The sequence below is a fragment of the Aotus nancymaae genome, unplaced genomic scaffold (assembly GCF_030222135.1).
Source record: "Aotus nancymaae isolate 86718 unplaced genomic scaffold, 86718_ANA_hifiasm-v0.15.2.pri h1tg000016l, whole genome shotgun sequence".
NCBI classification, from domain to species: domain Eukaryota; kingdom Metazoa; phylum Chordata; class Mammalia; order Primates; family Aotidae; genus Aotus; species Aotus nancymaae.
In genome coordinates, this window is record NW_026988428.1 from 75,473,618 (window position 1) to 75,489,583 (window position 15,966).

General features: G+C 37.5%; 1 protein-coding gene across 5 annotated transcripts in view; it reads right to left on the reverse strand.

Moving 5' to 3' along the window:
* LRP6 (LDL receptor related protein 6) overlaps positions 1-15,966 on the reverse strand; it is a 153,011-nt gene that overhangs the window by 41,703 nt on the left and 95,342 nt on the right. For all 5 annotated transcript variants that reach the window (XM_064377678.1, XM_064377675.1, XM_064377677.1 and 2 more), the window contains 5 exons: positions 9,807-10,023; positions 9,025-9,314; positions 6,899-7,125; positions 4,498-4,682; positions 3,535-3,861 (listed from right to left, as the gene is read on the reverse strand). In XM_064377678.1, the coding sequence (XP_064233748.1) occupies positions 3,535-3,861; positions 4,498-4,682; positions 6,899-7,125; positions 9,025-9,314; positions 9,807-10,023 (1,246 nt within the window). The remainder of the gene's footprint in view (positions 1-3,534; positions 3,862-4,497; positions 4,683-6,898; positions 7,126-9,024; positions 9,315-9,806; positions 10,024-15,966) is intronic.

The window sequence follows — 15,966 nt, forward strand, 5'->3', positions numbered from 1 at the left end:
GGAGGTTGAGACGGGAGAACTGCCTGAACCTGGGAGATAGAGGTTACAGTGAGCCAAGATCATACCACTTTACTCCAGCCTGGGTGACAGAGTGAGACTCTGTCAAAAAGAAAGAAAGAAAAGAAAAGAAAGAAAAAAGAGAGAGAGAGAAAGAAAGAAAGAAAGAGAAAGAGAGAGAGAAAGAAGGAAGGAAGGAAGGAAGAAGAGAAAAGAAGGAAAGAAAAAAAGAAAAAGAAAAGAAAAAGAAAAAAAAGAAAGAAAGAAAGAGAAAAAAGAAAGATTAAATAATTTTTCCAAGGTCACAAAGCTGTTGGGTAAAACAGCATATGTGTTTTCCCAGATCTTGCCTTGCTTCTTCATTCATTTATTTAACAATAATTTTTTGAGTGTCTACCACATACTAAGTGTTATTCTAACACATGTTAAGATATGTCAATGAAGAAAACAGAAAAAAAATTGTTGCTTCATGGAGTTTATATTCCAACAGACAGACAATAAGCAATAAATATAGTAAAGATGGGAGTTATCTAAATAGTAGAGTGTATAAATTACATAATATATAAAAGAATGAAAGTGTTATGGGAAAAAGAAAAAGTACACATAAGGGGCACTGGCAATGCTGGATAGGATGGCAGCATAATTTTAATTTTAAATAGCACAGACCAGGTGTTACTATGATGGAAACAATTAAGCCAAGACTTAGAGGTGAGGGCTATCTGTGTAAATATATGCAAGAACACTCCAAGCTGAGGAAACAAGGAGTTTAACAGGCATGAGGTGGGGGTACCTAGCCTATCTAAAACCAGCAATGAGGCCATCATGGCTGTTATGAAGAAAGCAAGGGAGACAAGAGTAAAAGCTGAGGTTAGAGAAGAAAACTGAGTGGTGGGAGGTAAGAGTGAAGAGGGGTTATGAAATGCGGGGTGTAGGTCATTAGGACCCAGCAGGCCATTGTAAGAACTGGGTTTTTATTCTGTGTGAAATGGGGAGCCATTGTAAGGTTTTTAAGCACAGAAACATGATCTGATTTACCTTTTGTAACAGGTCAAGGAGTAAATTACACAATGTTAGAAAAATTTTAAGGGCAAGTGTTTTGTGTTAAACTCTTATAATATGCCTTGGAATCGAATACATCTTTATAAATATAAGTACTCATTATAAAAAGTAAGAAGCCTCTTGAAACACTGCTGATGTATCTCAGAAATGCAGCTAACAGACAAGATATTAGGGACACTCAGCAGTAATTTCTCTAACCAATAAGCACGGGTATAAGCAGCTAAGACGGTAATCTCAAACAGTCGTTCTGTATTCTTTTACCTCCTTCCTCCATTATTACCTCATTTTCTCCTTCCATTCAAAGCCAACCTTCTCAAAAGAGATGTCTATATATGTCACTGTCCCTGACTCAACTTCACAGCATTCAATAGAGTTCATTTTTGAAACAACCTTATCTCTGTCTTCCATGCCTCTATTTTCTCCTGCTTTTCCTCTTACCTCTCTGGTTGCTACTTCTCAGTGTTCTTTGTGAACATCCCCTCCTCAACCAGAGTCGCACAGTTTACCAACTGCCTTCTTTTCTCTCCATCATGGGGAGTTATGGCCTGATGGGGGTTATGGCCCACAAGTCAAATCTGGCCTGCTGCCTGTTTCTGTAATAAAGTTTTACTAGAATTCAGCCACTTCCATTTTCAAAATGTACTGCCTAAGGCTGCTCTTGCATTACCGCGGTGAAAGCTGTGCAGAGTTCAGCAGGTGTGACAGCCTAAACACCCACAAAGCCTGAGAAAGTTGCTGGCTCTTGCACTACACCTTCTCTTTAGGTAACCTCATTCATTTTAAATATATCCTGGCAATTCCAAACTTAGTATCTCCAACCACATGTCTCTTCTCTGATTATAGTCCATCATCTATGACACATAATAGAGGTCATCCTTGCTTCCTCCCTTTCTTTCCCACATGGAACTCATTAATAACTTCTGCTTGTTCCGGCTTCAAAATATATCTTGAATCCATCAACTTCTCTTCATCAACAAACATGCTGCTGCCACCACTATTGTCCAGGTCTACCTGCATTACCACACTGGTCTAACTGACTTCCCTGATACTGGTTTTTCTCCTCAGAAATTCAGATCATGTATCATCTTTAATCTTCACAACAACAACCCTACACAGCAGTTACTATTATTATTCCAATTTTACCAATGAGAAACAATTAAGGCTTAAAGAATTTATTAATTTGTGTAAAGCAAAAAGCTAATGTGTGGCAGAGATTCCAAAGTATAACCTCTTAATCATTCCACTATATGCTTGTGTTCTTTCTCTTTCACAACTGAAGTTGGCATCAGAATAGACCAAATTTTTCCTATGGGATTTCTGACACATTCTCTCAAGCACAAAAGAAAGTCATGTCGATAGTTAATTATTTCAAATATCCTTAGCAGTTTGTTACTTCCACCATATTGACCCAAACCCTACTTCTTCCATAATCTACTCTCTCTGATCTAATCTACTTATTTCTTAATCATATCTACCAATTTGTTCTTGTCTATCCACCAAGAAATGGGCCTTCAAATATATATTTAAGTTATAAACCAGGTTTCCCCTAGCTGACAATGTTTTGTTACATACTTTGTTATTAGTGTGTGTGTGTACTTGCCGGTATTTAAAAATCAGGAGATGAGGGAGTCACACACAAAAAAATCTAGATTCAGGACTGAGTGAAAAGATCTAGTAACAGCTTCAATTAAATTGCAACTGCCTACTATGTTCATAGCATGTTCTCTTTAGTTTTCTATCAACTATTACTTTATACTGTGTCACATGCTCTCATATGCATTTTCTGTATTGCCTGTTAAACATTTAAAATTTTTATGATTGTCCTATTCTATGCACTTCAAAGGACAAGTAAGTTGTGTTTTAGGATTCTCTGTTTTACTGTTTGTACTGCTCTTCCCTTCCTTTATAATAAATAAATATGATGCTTGACACTATGCAAATTTTACACTTAACATTTAACATCCAAGGGTAAAAGACTTAATTTTTCCTTTTGTTAATGAAAGAGTCTCTCTCTGTCACCCAGGCTGGAGTGTAGTGATGTGATCATGGCTCACTGCAGCCTCAATCTCCTGGGACCAAGTGATGCTCTCATCTCACCCTCCTGAGCAGGTGAGACTGCAGGTGTGCACCACCACCTCAGCTAATTTATTTTTTGTAGAGACAAGGTCTTGCTATATTGCCTAGGCTGGTCTTGAACTCCTGAGCTTATGCAACCCTCCCATCTTAACTTCCCAAAGTGTTGGGATTATGGACATAAGACAAAGCACCAGCCTAAGACTTAATTTTTCTATAACATCAAATTGCTATCATCAAACAAGTAGTAAGTAACAAAAACTTGCATTCCCCTACCATTTAACTAAACAAATAACCTCTTCTGGATTTCCAAAATGTTTTACTTTAGAAAGAACATACACTAAAGTACTTTGAAAATGTTGCTTTCTCTAATTCTAGCTTGCTTTGGAGGGAAATGCAGCTTACCACTACAAGTCTTGTTGTCAGCATTAAGAGAGTAGTGGGCAGGGCATCCACAAACAAAACCCCCAACTGGCACAGCCAAGCAGAGGTGGGAGCAGTGCCCATTGCTGGAAGCACATTCATTCCACCCTGACTGTCGAGAGGAGTGAAAGACGAGGATGTCCATCACATAATCCAAATGGCCCTGAATGATGGTGCGGTTTTGGCCACTGGTTTTGTTGGCACGCTCAATGCTGCGTCGGCTCCAGTCTGTCCAGTAGATATAATCTTGGTACTGAGTTAAGCCAAAAGGATGAGGCAAGTCATCTGCTATAACTTCACGGTTGAGTCCTATTTTCGGAAAGGCAGTAGACAGGGAGAAGCAGTGTGATGAAACATGTGAGAATACAAGTGTCTTGTTGGCAAAAAAAAAAAAAAAAAAAAAAAAATCTAACATAAAACATATTTGTAAGCAATTTAAAATAGAATAATGTATTTAAAAGCAATTCTAAAACCAGACCAGTTCTCTGAAATCAATCCATGTGCAGTCTGACCCCATGCTTCAAACTTATATTCCTGCTATGAATCACTAGGTTTCCTAAAATTCTTGGAAGTGGTCTACTTTAAATGTGGTTTTATTTTCTCTATGTAAGGGTCTATAGTTCATTTTTCCTTCTTGAACTATAGGAGAAAAAGATGAAAATATACATATTTTACTGGTACAAAAAGTCCTTTCAGGGGTATCTAGGGAGTTATAAATTTCATTACAAGCCCGATAACAATGAAACTTTTACATAATAAAGAGATGAATCCAAGTACCTGGATCACTATTAATAATAATAAACAATACAATTCCAAAACAGAAGAAGAATGGACACATTCATATGAAGTTGTATTCAAAGTATCTAACCAATGATAAATAGCAGCCAAAAATTTTTACATGGAAAGAATATACTGTCTGTCTGAGTAAAAAGTAGTAAAGCTTACCAAGCATATTTGAAGATTCTATTAAGTTGGTGTCCAGGTCTGTCCAATAAAGCCTCCTTTTAGCATAATCAATAGTCAGGCCGTTTGCCCGCCCCACATTTGGAACTAAGGTAGTACGTTCACTTCCATCCATTGCAGCTCTGTCTATCTTAGGTTTTCCACCCCATTCAGTCCAATACATAAATCTAAATTCAAAACAATAGATATTTAACATTTCATTTTTTATTATCTGGGGGAAGGTCATATTCATGCATAGTAACTAAATAAATTTAAAGAAAACATATGGCAAATCAAGGAAATGGGTAAAACAAAATCATGGCTACAATGCTTTCAATTATTTTGGCACCCTAAACTAAGTATTTTTTTCCATATCCCAAAAAGGAAGTGAGTCAGCTTTCCTGAGTCTTTCCAATAAATTTGTTCCATCCAAACTTAGGAACTGGAAATAAACCAACAGTTTATTGCAGCACTGGCATTTATAAAACTAATATTCAAAAAAACAACAAAGGTTTAAAGCTCCCTCTGGTCTCAGACTCTTGTTCACTTCTGAGTAAAATATTTTTATGTATTTATGAATATTAAGTAATTTGAGTTTTCAATATGCTGAACTTACTTGTTGACTTGTATAATCAACTCATCCTCAAAATAAGCTGCAGAAGTACATAAAAGGTAAGTATAAATACTAAGCCTTTAACTGAAGTCAAGAGCAAAGCTCGAAAATGTATTTGGTCATACGGTCTAAGGGAGCATACTATATGATAAGAACAACAAATCATTGCTTGATGTGTCCACTACCACTATAATCTCTGAAATTTTAGAATAATTATTTTGCTTTTATTTTCCTTTTTTGAGTTTTGCACTTTAATCTTACAGCAATCCTACAGTACAGGCTTTTTTAATAGATGAAGAGGCCAAAACACTACAAGAAATGTGAATGATTTATCTAATGTCTTCAAGCCAGTTACATGACAGAGCTAGAACTAGAACCTAATCCTTGACCAAACGCCCTTTCAAGTATGAGGTGCTAGTTTTTGAGACTCTTGAATACTGGAACTAAAAAAGCACTTCACGTGCCGGCTCTCATGAAATACCTGAGGATAGACATTCACTCATCAGCCTGTCAGCTGATGACTGACTTGGTAACAATGTATGAACATGCTTTCCTGAAAACTGAAGGTATCCTGGGTTTATATACATTTCCACTTGTCAGCTGACAGGCATGTGCACACCACAAGAGCCAAAGAGAAACAACAGTGAGAAAATTTCACATTTGCCAGCACCAACCAATACTAGAGTCTTTAGTCCTAACTATTAGATTTATCTGTCTGGCAGCTAATGTTAGAGCAAAAATCACCACAATCTATGTCAGTGCAGAAAAGCTGTCTTGACAACGGCCTTCTAACTAGATGAATTACTAGCTAATAATGGAATCAATGTGATTTCAGGGAAACTATTGTAAATTACAAATATAGTAAACGTATTTATATGTATACACTTTTTTTTTTTTTAAGGTGGAGTCTGGCTCTGTCGCCCAGGCTGGAGGGCAGTGGTGCGATCTCGGTTCACTGCAACCTCTACCTCCTGGGTTCAAGCAATTCTCCTGCCTCAGCCTCTCAAGTAGCTGGGACTACAGGCACATGCCACCACACCTGGCTAATTTTTTTTGTATTTTTTATAGATACGGGGTTTCATCATGTTGGCCAGGCTGGTCTCAAACTCCTGACCTTGTGATCCACCTGCCTTGGCCTCCCAAAGTGCTGGTATGAGCCACCACGCCCGGCCTGTTGACTTCTTTTAAAAGTGGAATGTTTCCTCAAATTTCAGATTTCTTAACTGCTGGCTTTAAAAAATTTGCTGACTCTTGTAAAAAGGAACACCGCCCTTGAAAAACATCATGTTGTAAACAGTTTAGTCTATCTTGTAACACCAAAGCTACTGCCAGTTTATAATATGATCAAACTAAACTATCCATTTTGAATTAATAAACACTCCAAAATAAAGCTTTTTAAATGTAGTTTTTCCTCAGCTCATAATATTTGTTTCAGCGTGTTTACTTCAATAGGTTTGGAATCTAGCATACTGGGAAGAAGTGCAAGCAACTATAGATGGATAATACCTGTTGGTATATATACCTAACATATCAATATACTCATCAGTAACATGTGATTATTAATCCATTCCCCTCTTTCTTCATCTAAAGTTAATTATGACCAAAGTAAAATTAGCTAGTATTTATTCAAATCAGCAAAATCTCAATTAATGATTTTTTTAAAAGTTCATCTGTCATTTAGTTGTCAGATTCCTAATAAGTATTAAGACACTAAGATATCATCTATAACTATGCAATCTTTCCCAAAATGTACACTGTAGTTGCAAAGAATGAACACGTAAAGCTGTTTACCCTTCGGCAGGGTCCAATGCTAGAGCTCTGGGACTATCTAGGTCTTTCCACACCAAAACTTGTCGGTGCTGCCCATCCAACTTTGACACCTCAATTCGATTTGTTCCTGTGTCTGCCCAGTACAAGTTCTTCCCAAGCCAGTCTACTGCCATGCCTTCTGGATAATCCAAGCCGAATTCTACTACGTGTTCCAGAGCACTGCCATTCATAAAGGCTCTGCTGATGGTCTGCAAAATACAATGAACAACTAAGTCACATAGCACAAGTTTAAACTCTATCCAGAAAGAAGGTTTGGTTTGGTTTTCGTCAGGGGCAAGAGGATCCAGAAGGGCCAAGAGGCATACTATTTCCTAATAAAATTCACATAACTTGAAAGTATAGAAAAATTTGATGTCAATCTCTAAGAAATGCAACTTCAAGTTTTATTGCCAATTCAGGGGAAATTTTAAAATGCTAAAGAACCAAAAATTTGGTTCTAACAGCAGAATGACTTTTAAAATTTATCAGTAATCAAGTGGAAACCTGTGACCACAATGCTACAGATCCTGCCTAGTATTCAATTTTCTAAAGGTGCTTAAGATATGCCAACTCATAATCCCTAACATATAAAATGAATGTTAACTGTTATCATACTACCATTTATAGCTCATAAAATTTTAAAAAATAATATTTCAAACTAATCATAGATACTATGTCTTATAAAGTACTATCCTAAGTACTTTGTGTCCACAGATTTTCTCATTCAATACAATAGTCCTGCAAGTATGGCATTACCCTTATTTTCTTTTTTGGTTTTTCTTTTTTTTTTTTTGAGATGGAGTCTCACTCTGTCACATAGGCTAGACTGCAGTGTCATGATCGCGGTTCACTGTAACCTCCACCTCCCAGGTTCAAGTGATCCTTGTGCCTCAATCTCCTGAGTAGCTAGGATTACAGGTGTGCACCACCACACCCAGCTAATTTTTGTATTTTTAGTAGAGACAGGATTTCATCATGTTGGCGAGGCTGGTCTCAAACTCCTGACCTCAGGTGATCCTCCTGCCTCAGCCTACCAAAGTGCTGGGATTACAGGCATGAGCCACCACACCTGGCCACCCCCCTATTTTCAAGATGAGGAAATTTAGAAGATCACCTGATGCAAACCAAGATTGATTTCATTTATTCACTTAATAAATTTAACTGAACACCATTAGAATCCAACTCTGACTCCAATACCCCATGTTTTCGCATATTACAAAAAAGTTTACACAAGTTATCTGAAACAAGCCCTAAACAATCTGGAAGAAGAAAAGATTATTCTTCAGATTTATAGGTCTAGAGCTTCCTCTCTTTGACCATCCTGGTATTCTTTTCAGTAACTATTCTAGGAAGAAGAAAATAAAGAATAACCCATTATAGGCCTTTTCCGCCTCAGTCAGGCCCTAAAACTTTGTTTAAAGTAAATCAAGACTTTTTGTTTAAAGTAAATCGATAGCCATTTTATGTGAATAACACATTTTCTTACTCAGCTAATTGCAGAAAATGTCATTCATCATTTTCAAACGGAAGAAAGTAGAGGAAGACTACGGCTTGCAGTTTAACAAACTCTGGCAAAGTATCTTGTATTAAAAAGCATCTAATAAAATACTGAATGGGCCTTTCCCTTCACTTAAAAACTTAAGGGTTTTGGCCTGGGCATGGTGGCTCATGCCTGTAATCCCAGCACTTTGGGAGGCCAAGGTAGGTGGATTACAAGGTCAGGAGTTTGAGACAAGCCTGGCCAGTACGGTGAAACTCTGTCTCAACTAAAAATACAAAAATTAGCTGGGCGTGGTGGCACGTGCCTGCTAGTCCCAGCTACTCAGGGAGCTGAGGCAGAAGAATCACTTGAACCTGGGAGGCAGAGGTTGCAGTGTGCCGATATCATGCTGCTGCACTCCAGCCTGGGCAACAGAGCAAGACCCCGTCTCAAAAAACAAACAAACAAACAAACAAACAAAACACACTCAAAAAACAAAACCTTAAAGGTTTTTGGTGAACTCTGACTGTCAAGCAATGAGGGAAGTAGGTCATGGCATGAAGATTCAGAAATTCTAGAAGTTCTCCCTTTTAGTTCCTAGATTTAATATTAAAATTCTTTTGCTAACCTTGAGTGATATATCAGTCCAGTAAATTCGGTTGTCTGTCACATCAAAATCCAAAGCAGAAGCTTCCTTGACACCAGTGAGTGGAATAGCCACATTATTATTGTTTGTTTCCAAAGAAATTCGTCTGATATCTGCTCTCCGTGAAAACAAAAGGAAAGCCTCTGGGACAATGCAGGTCTTCATGTCACTAATGAGTTCAAAGCCAATAGGGCAAGCACAGCGAAGGCCCTGAGGTCTATAGAGGCAGAGATGGCTACATCCCCCATTTTCCTCTGCGCAGGGGTTGGAACCTAAAAGATTAATTATAAAAGGGCATAGAAGGACACACACATTGACACATTCAACATATTTTCACTTTTAAATTACTGAGCATACAGTTCACAAATGCCTATGATTATGTCTGCTCCCAATCTCGAATTTCAATTCTAATGTCACAAACAAGCAATATACAGATTAACAGGGAGTAAAAGCATGGTGAAATATTTTCCTTTTATATCCATAGTAAGCTTTAAAATAAGGTACATTATTCATGCAATCGGACTGAATTCTTTTGATGAAGGTATGCATGTGCCTGTGCATGTGGATTGAGCCCTTCAATTCAAACTGGGTAACCAGAGTAGTAAATCAACATTTAAAAGGTCCCTTCTCAGTTTAAAAGAAAAAAAAAAAAAGGAGGAGGGGTTTCTAAATTGCCACAAAACATCAATAATTTACACTGCTGACTATCTCCATCTTTTTCCATTCCTGGTTTCCATTACTAAGAAAGCTTTGGAGTTACTTACCAATCACTCGATGAACATTTGTGGCCTTTAGGCCCATGAGGTCAGGCAGCTGATCTATGATAACTTCCCTCTCTGCACTTCGTTTATGTACTCTTTCAATGCTGCGCCTCTGCCAGTCAGTCCAGTAAACGTAGTCACCCAACAAAGTAAATCCAAATATGTGAGGAATTTTGTCTTCCACTAATACTCGTCTCCCAGTGCCATCAGTATTTATAACCTTCAGGTTTAAATTCAAAAGAGAGAGGATGAAGTATGTATTTATTCTTCACGTAAAAATGACAAATCCAACTACCTGTTGTATAAAAATCCCAAGAGTTATCTTGGTATTCCTATTTCAATGCTTTCTCAAAATTACAACATGATGATTTCATAAGAATGATTTCAAATATTCCATATGAGCCTCTATTTGACCACTTCCCAACCACCCCCCCAAATTTCATATTTCTCTTCCTTCCAAAAATTCTGGCGCCTTTAGATTATGCAACTCTTCTATTAAATGACTGTGGCAAAATTAAAAATACGGTATCATCACCTTAAGTTTGCACGTTTTCAAACTATAATAGTACCTTCACATACATTATTTTATCATATATTTTGTTTATAACATATTTTACTTTAACCTGAGAGCTTTGCCTATGGAAACTGAGATTTATGCAAGGAAACACAGCTTATAAACAGAGTTGATGTCTTTTTCAGGACTCTTTTCACTTAGCATGCTTTTTTTTTTTTAATTGCATTTTAGGTTTTGGGGTACATGTGAAAAACATGCAAGGTTGTTGCATAGGTGCATACGTGGCAGTGTGATTTGCTGCCTTCCTCCTCTTCACCTATATGTGACATTTCTCCCCATGCTATCTCTCCCCAACTCCCTACCCCCTGCTGTCCCCCCAACTCCCCCCCAACAGACCCCAGTGTATAGTGCTCCCCTCCCTGTGTCCATGTGTTCCCATTGTTCAATACCCGTCTATGAGTGAGAACATGCGATGCTTGATTTTGTGTTCTTGTGTCAGTTTGCTGAGAATGATGGTTTCCAGGTTCATCCATGTCCCTATAAAGGATGAGAACTCATCGTTTTTGATGGCTGCATAATATTCCATGGTGTATATGTGCCACATTTTTCCTGTCCAGTCTATCATCGATAGGCATTTGGGTTGGTTTCAGGTCCTTGCTATTGTAAACTGTGCTGCAATGAACATTCGTGTGCATGTGTCCTTATAGTGGAACGATTTATAATCCTTTGGATATATACCCAGTAATGGGATTGCTGGGTCAAATGGAATTTCTATTTCTAGGTCCTTGAGGAATCGCCACTTAGCATGCTTTTTATTTTGCTGTTGTCAGTAACAGCAAAAAACAGATAAAAGGGATCTTAATAAATCTCTCACTCCTGAGATTACAATCACAAAAGTATGTGGATTATATGACACCCTCTCTGCATCTAACGAGGATGTACCTTCTCTTTCCAACTACCTAATATTGATAGTTGGACATTATTAAATTCACTCTGGCATTCATACTGCATTCACAGTGCATTCACCACGCACTATTCAGTGTTGACTTACTTGGAATACCTTTACTGGCATAATATAACTAATATTTGCATATAAAATTATATCTGATACCTTTTGGGGATGGGTAGGAGCAGATATTGTTCACATGTACATGTTTTTAGTATGAAATAACATTTCTAAAGGTTAATTTGCCTAGCATACAGGCAGAAATGGTCTCAGATGGGGATCTGAACACTGGGACTTTGGAAGGCTTGCTCCATATTTCAGAACAGAAGAAGGTCTTCTCAGTTTCTATTGCAGCATTTCCAGCTGAATCTCCAGGAACATGTACTGCTACCTAATTTAAAATGTCATATACTCAATAGTGAACCTACGTTCTCCTAAAGGGGGCAGTTCAATCATCCTATCCAACACAGAGTGATACACATTCTGTATTACACAACACTAAAATATTACTTTCTTAAAAGTTTGTGGTATATTAAAATATGCCTGATTTGGTTTTATTCTTAGTTTTAGTTCTACCCTATTTTGCATTATCTTACATTTAATAAATTACACTAATTTTGCTGATCCCTACATTCAAATATTGGCCTTCCTATTAAAATTTGCTAATGTAAAAGTATAAACTAGATGCCCAAAATTAAACTTTTAAACAATAACACTAACATTTCTACTTCAAAACGATTACAGAATCAACTAAGAAAATCTTTTCTCTTTCAGCTATATCACTCTACAACATTTTTATTTTGATAAATAAATAGCTTAAACAAAAGATGGATTAAGTATGAATTAGAAAAATGGGGCTGGATATGGTGGCTCATGCCTATAATTCCAGCACTTTGGAAGGCCAAGGTAGGAGAATTACTTGAGCCCAGGAGTTCAAGACCAGACTGCACAAAATGGCAAGGCCCTGTCTCTACAGAAAATACAGAAAAATTAGGCACCATTGGATGAGCCTGTAGTCCTAGCTAGTCGGGAGGCTAAGGCAGGTAGATTGCTTGAGTCTGGAAGTTTGAGGCTACAGTGAGCTATATGATCAAGTCACTGCACTCCAGCCTAGGTAACTCCAGCACAGGCAAACAATTTTCAAAAAGAAACAAAAAGAAGAATGAAATTAAAAATCACTGTGAGAAAAATAAATGCCACAATTCCAAGACCTTTTTAGCTCACATAAGTCTGCATCTTCTATTTGGCAGTTTCCCTTCATTATTCTGTTCTCTAAAAATCTCTCATGATCATCAAATATACTGTGGCACAAATAGATTTGTATTTCAAATACAAGGTTTATCACTCAGTGGGTACCGTTAAGCAAGTTCTCACAAATAAAATAGGGACAGAGCCACAGCCACTGCTGAATTCATTAAGGATCAAATAAAATGATGCTAAATATACAGCACAGTATTAGATATATAATAGGTGCACTATCTGGTAAACACTTGTTCCTGCCTTTTCAAATCATTTTATTAAAATGCTTTAGTTCCTAAATGTAAACAGCTAAATGATCGTATTTAATTATTTAATGTAGTGCTTCAAAATAAAAATATATAAATATAAAAGAATACATGGAAATAAAAGACCAAACTACTACTCACTGTTAAACTGAAGGTAAAAACCAAGAGACATTTATATATCCTGAAATTATGAGAAACTACACAGCTACAGGCTCCTGTTTCTTACTCCCATTTTCATTGTTTACTTTTGCCAGTTAGATATAAAGTAACTAAAACGCCAACAAAAAAGAGCAAATATTTGACAGTTTCATAGGAGTACACTTTTGCTGCCCTACCAGACCCCTAATCCACGTCCCCGCAAATCAAACATTGGTAAAGACATCTAGTAAATGCAAACCACCATGATAGACATGATGAACACTGAGAGGTTTAGAACTGAGCCTCTTCCAGCTAAGGTATTACCATCTAATTGGGGAGGTAAATGATATTTACATTAAAATCACACACATATATCTTCTCTGGTCTGTAAGTAATCAGGAAAAACTTGAGGAAATAGTAGGAGTTGAAATTAATCTTGAAGAATTAGAATTTTGACAAAGAGCAAGAGAAAAGGATTTTCCAGAATAAAAGAAATGATATAAGTTAAGGGATAGCAAAGCCAAGGATGCATATAATGTGTTTGACTTTGAAAGAAATGCCTTGACTGAGGCAGAAGGAACACAAGGGGGACTCAAAGGATACAGCATCAAGCAGATACCACCCTATGTCAGGTATTAAATTCCAAGATAAGGAGAATTACAGAAAATAAGAAGCTTCTAAAAGTACTTTAAGAAGACTGACACGATAAACATGTATTTCAGAAACATTTCATTTACCTCTGTCACTCTGGTCAGGTTGTGTTAAACATAAATATTTTAAATGTAGAATTATGAAATAAATAAATATAGAATTATGGTTAGCAAAATATTTTCAATTTCTTTGAGATGGCAAGAGAGGTCCGAAATCCCTTATCTGGAAGTCAGCATCAGTTGTATTCCTGAATTCAGACTGTGGTTTGTGTTTTTGTTTTTTAAGAAAGGTTAACACAATGCACATAGTACACCACATCTACTTGAGTCCAGGGCAGCACCTTATTGCCAAACACATTAATATTTCTGCAATAAACGATGGCCAGGCACGGTGCCTCGCGTATGTAATCTCAGCATTTTGGGAGGCTGAGGTGGGCAGATTACCTGAGGTTAGGAGTTCGAGACCAGCCTGACAAACATGGTGAAACCTCGTCTCTACTATAAGACAAAAATTAGCCGGGCATAGTGGCTAACGCCTGTAATCCCAGCAGCTACTCAGGAGGCTGAAGCAAGAGAATCACTTGAACCCGGGAGGCAGTGGTTGCAGTGAGCCGAGATCACGCCACTGTACTCCAGCCTGGGCAAGAAGAGCAAAACTCTGTCTCAGGAAAAAAAGGAATTAATTAAAAAAATAAAAGTATGCCTGCAGTGTGGGATAATGACTACAAATAGTCTCACACTGGTTCAGGTCAGGATTTCCACCCAATGAATTAACAAAAGCAGCATTTGGTTTTCAGAGCTCCTTGGATTTCCGGATTACAGATAAAGGATTATAGAGCAGAAATGCTTTGCTCATCTTCTCTTCAGTCCCTTGACAAAACTGGAGTTTGGATCAGTGTTAATGCTGCTCTAGATACAAGCAAGGGTCTCAGGAAGAAGCAAGCAAAGGAAACACTGAAAAGAAAAAGGTCTTCAAAAACATTTGCTGAAACGACAACAAATGAAAACTGCGATGAAAGTATAAGAAGGTCAATAAAGGTATTAACAATGAAGGTATTACGAATGGCATAGTGGGCCAGGCGTGGTAGCTTACACTTGTAATCCCAGCACTTTGGGAGGCCGAGGTGGGGAGATCACCTGAGGTTAGGAGTTCAAGACCAGCCTGGCCAACATGGTGAAACACCGTCTCCACTAAAACTACAAAAATAAGCCGGGAGTGGTGGCACATACTTGTAGTCCCAGCTACTCGGGAGGCTGAGGCAGGAGAATCGCTTGAACCCTGGAAGGCAGAGGTTGCAGTGAGCCGAGACAGCATCACTGTATACCAGCCTGGACAACAGAATGAGACTCCATCTCATAAAACAAACAAACAAACAACAACAAAAAAGAATGGCACAGTGGCGAGGAACTCCAAATAGTTCCTGAGAAGCCACAACTAATGATGTGGTTACCTGTACCCAATTGGGCACTAGTCCTTTCTAACCATTCCTTGTTCTCTCACTGTAAAAGCAAAAACTAAAAGGCCTTTTTTTTGATAATGAAGTAAACACAAAAGCAAGATCTATCAATTCATGTCTATTTCAAATTAAGTAATGTAATTAAGATTTATTAAAGATTTTTTTTTTAAACCTCATTTTGTAAGCATACTGTTTCCTTTAATTCCCGATCTCCTTTTTCTCATCTGTGGAAGTTTTTACAATAGGTTTGGATCTAAAACAGTGCTGTCCAGGAGAAAAACAACACAAGCCACAAATGTATGCCATATGTGTCCATTTAAAACTTTCTAGTAGTCATACTAAAAAATACAAAACATGCCAGGAGCGGTGGTTCACAACCACCTATTCAGGAGGTTGAGGCAGGAGTATCACTTGAACCTGGGAGGTGGAGGTTGCAGCAACCTGACACTGCACCACTGCACTCCAGTCTGGGTAAAAGAGTGAGACTCCATCTCAAAAACAGTACAGAACAGTAGACAGAATTTTAATATACTTTATTTAATCTAATACATCCAAAATTCTTTTATCTCAACATGCAATCAATATTAACAATTTTATTAATGGCATCTATGGTGTTTTTTTTTTTAAATACAATAGGTCTTCTTAGTATGTGTTTTACAATTAAAGCACATCCCAATTCAACCTAGGCACATTTTAAGTTCTGCAGAGCCACACGTAGCTAGTGGCTATATACTGCACTGTGCTGGATTAGAGTCTTCAGAGTGGTGACTATATACAGCCTATAATAAAATTAATTGGCTCCTTTTTTAGTTTAGATCACTGTCCGCTACCTGTCACTTTCATGCTTACCGCAGATTCATCAGGCTCAGTAAAGCTTCAAACAAATGTCTTTCATTTGGTCTTCCTTTCCTCCTAGCTATATACTACTTAATTCTAATATGAAGTTAAAATTA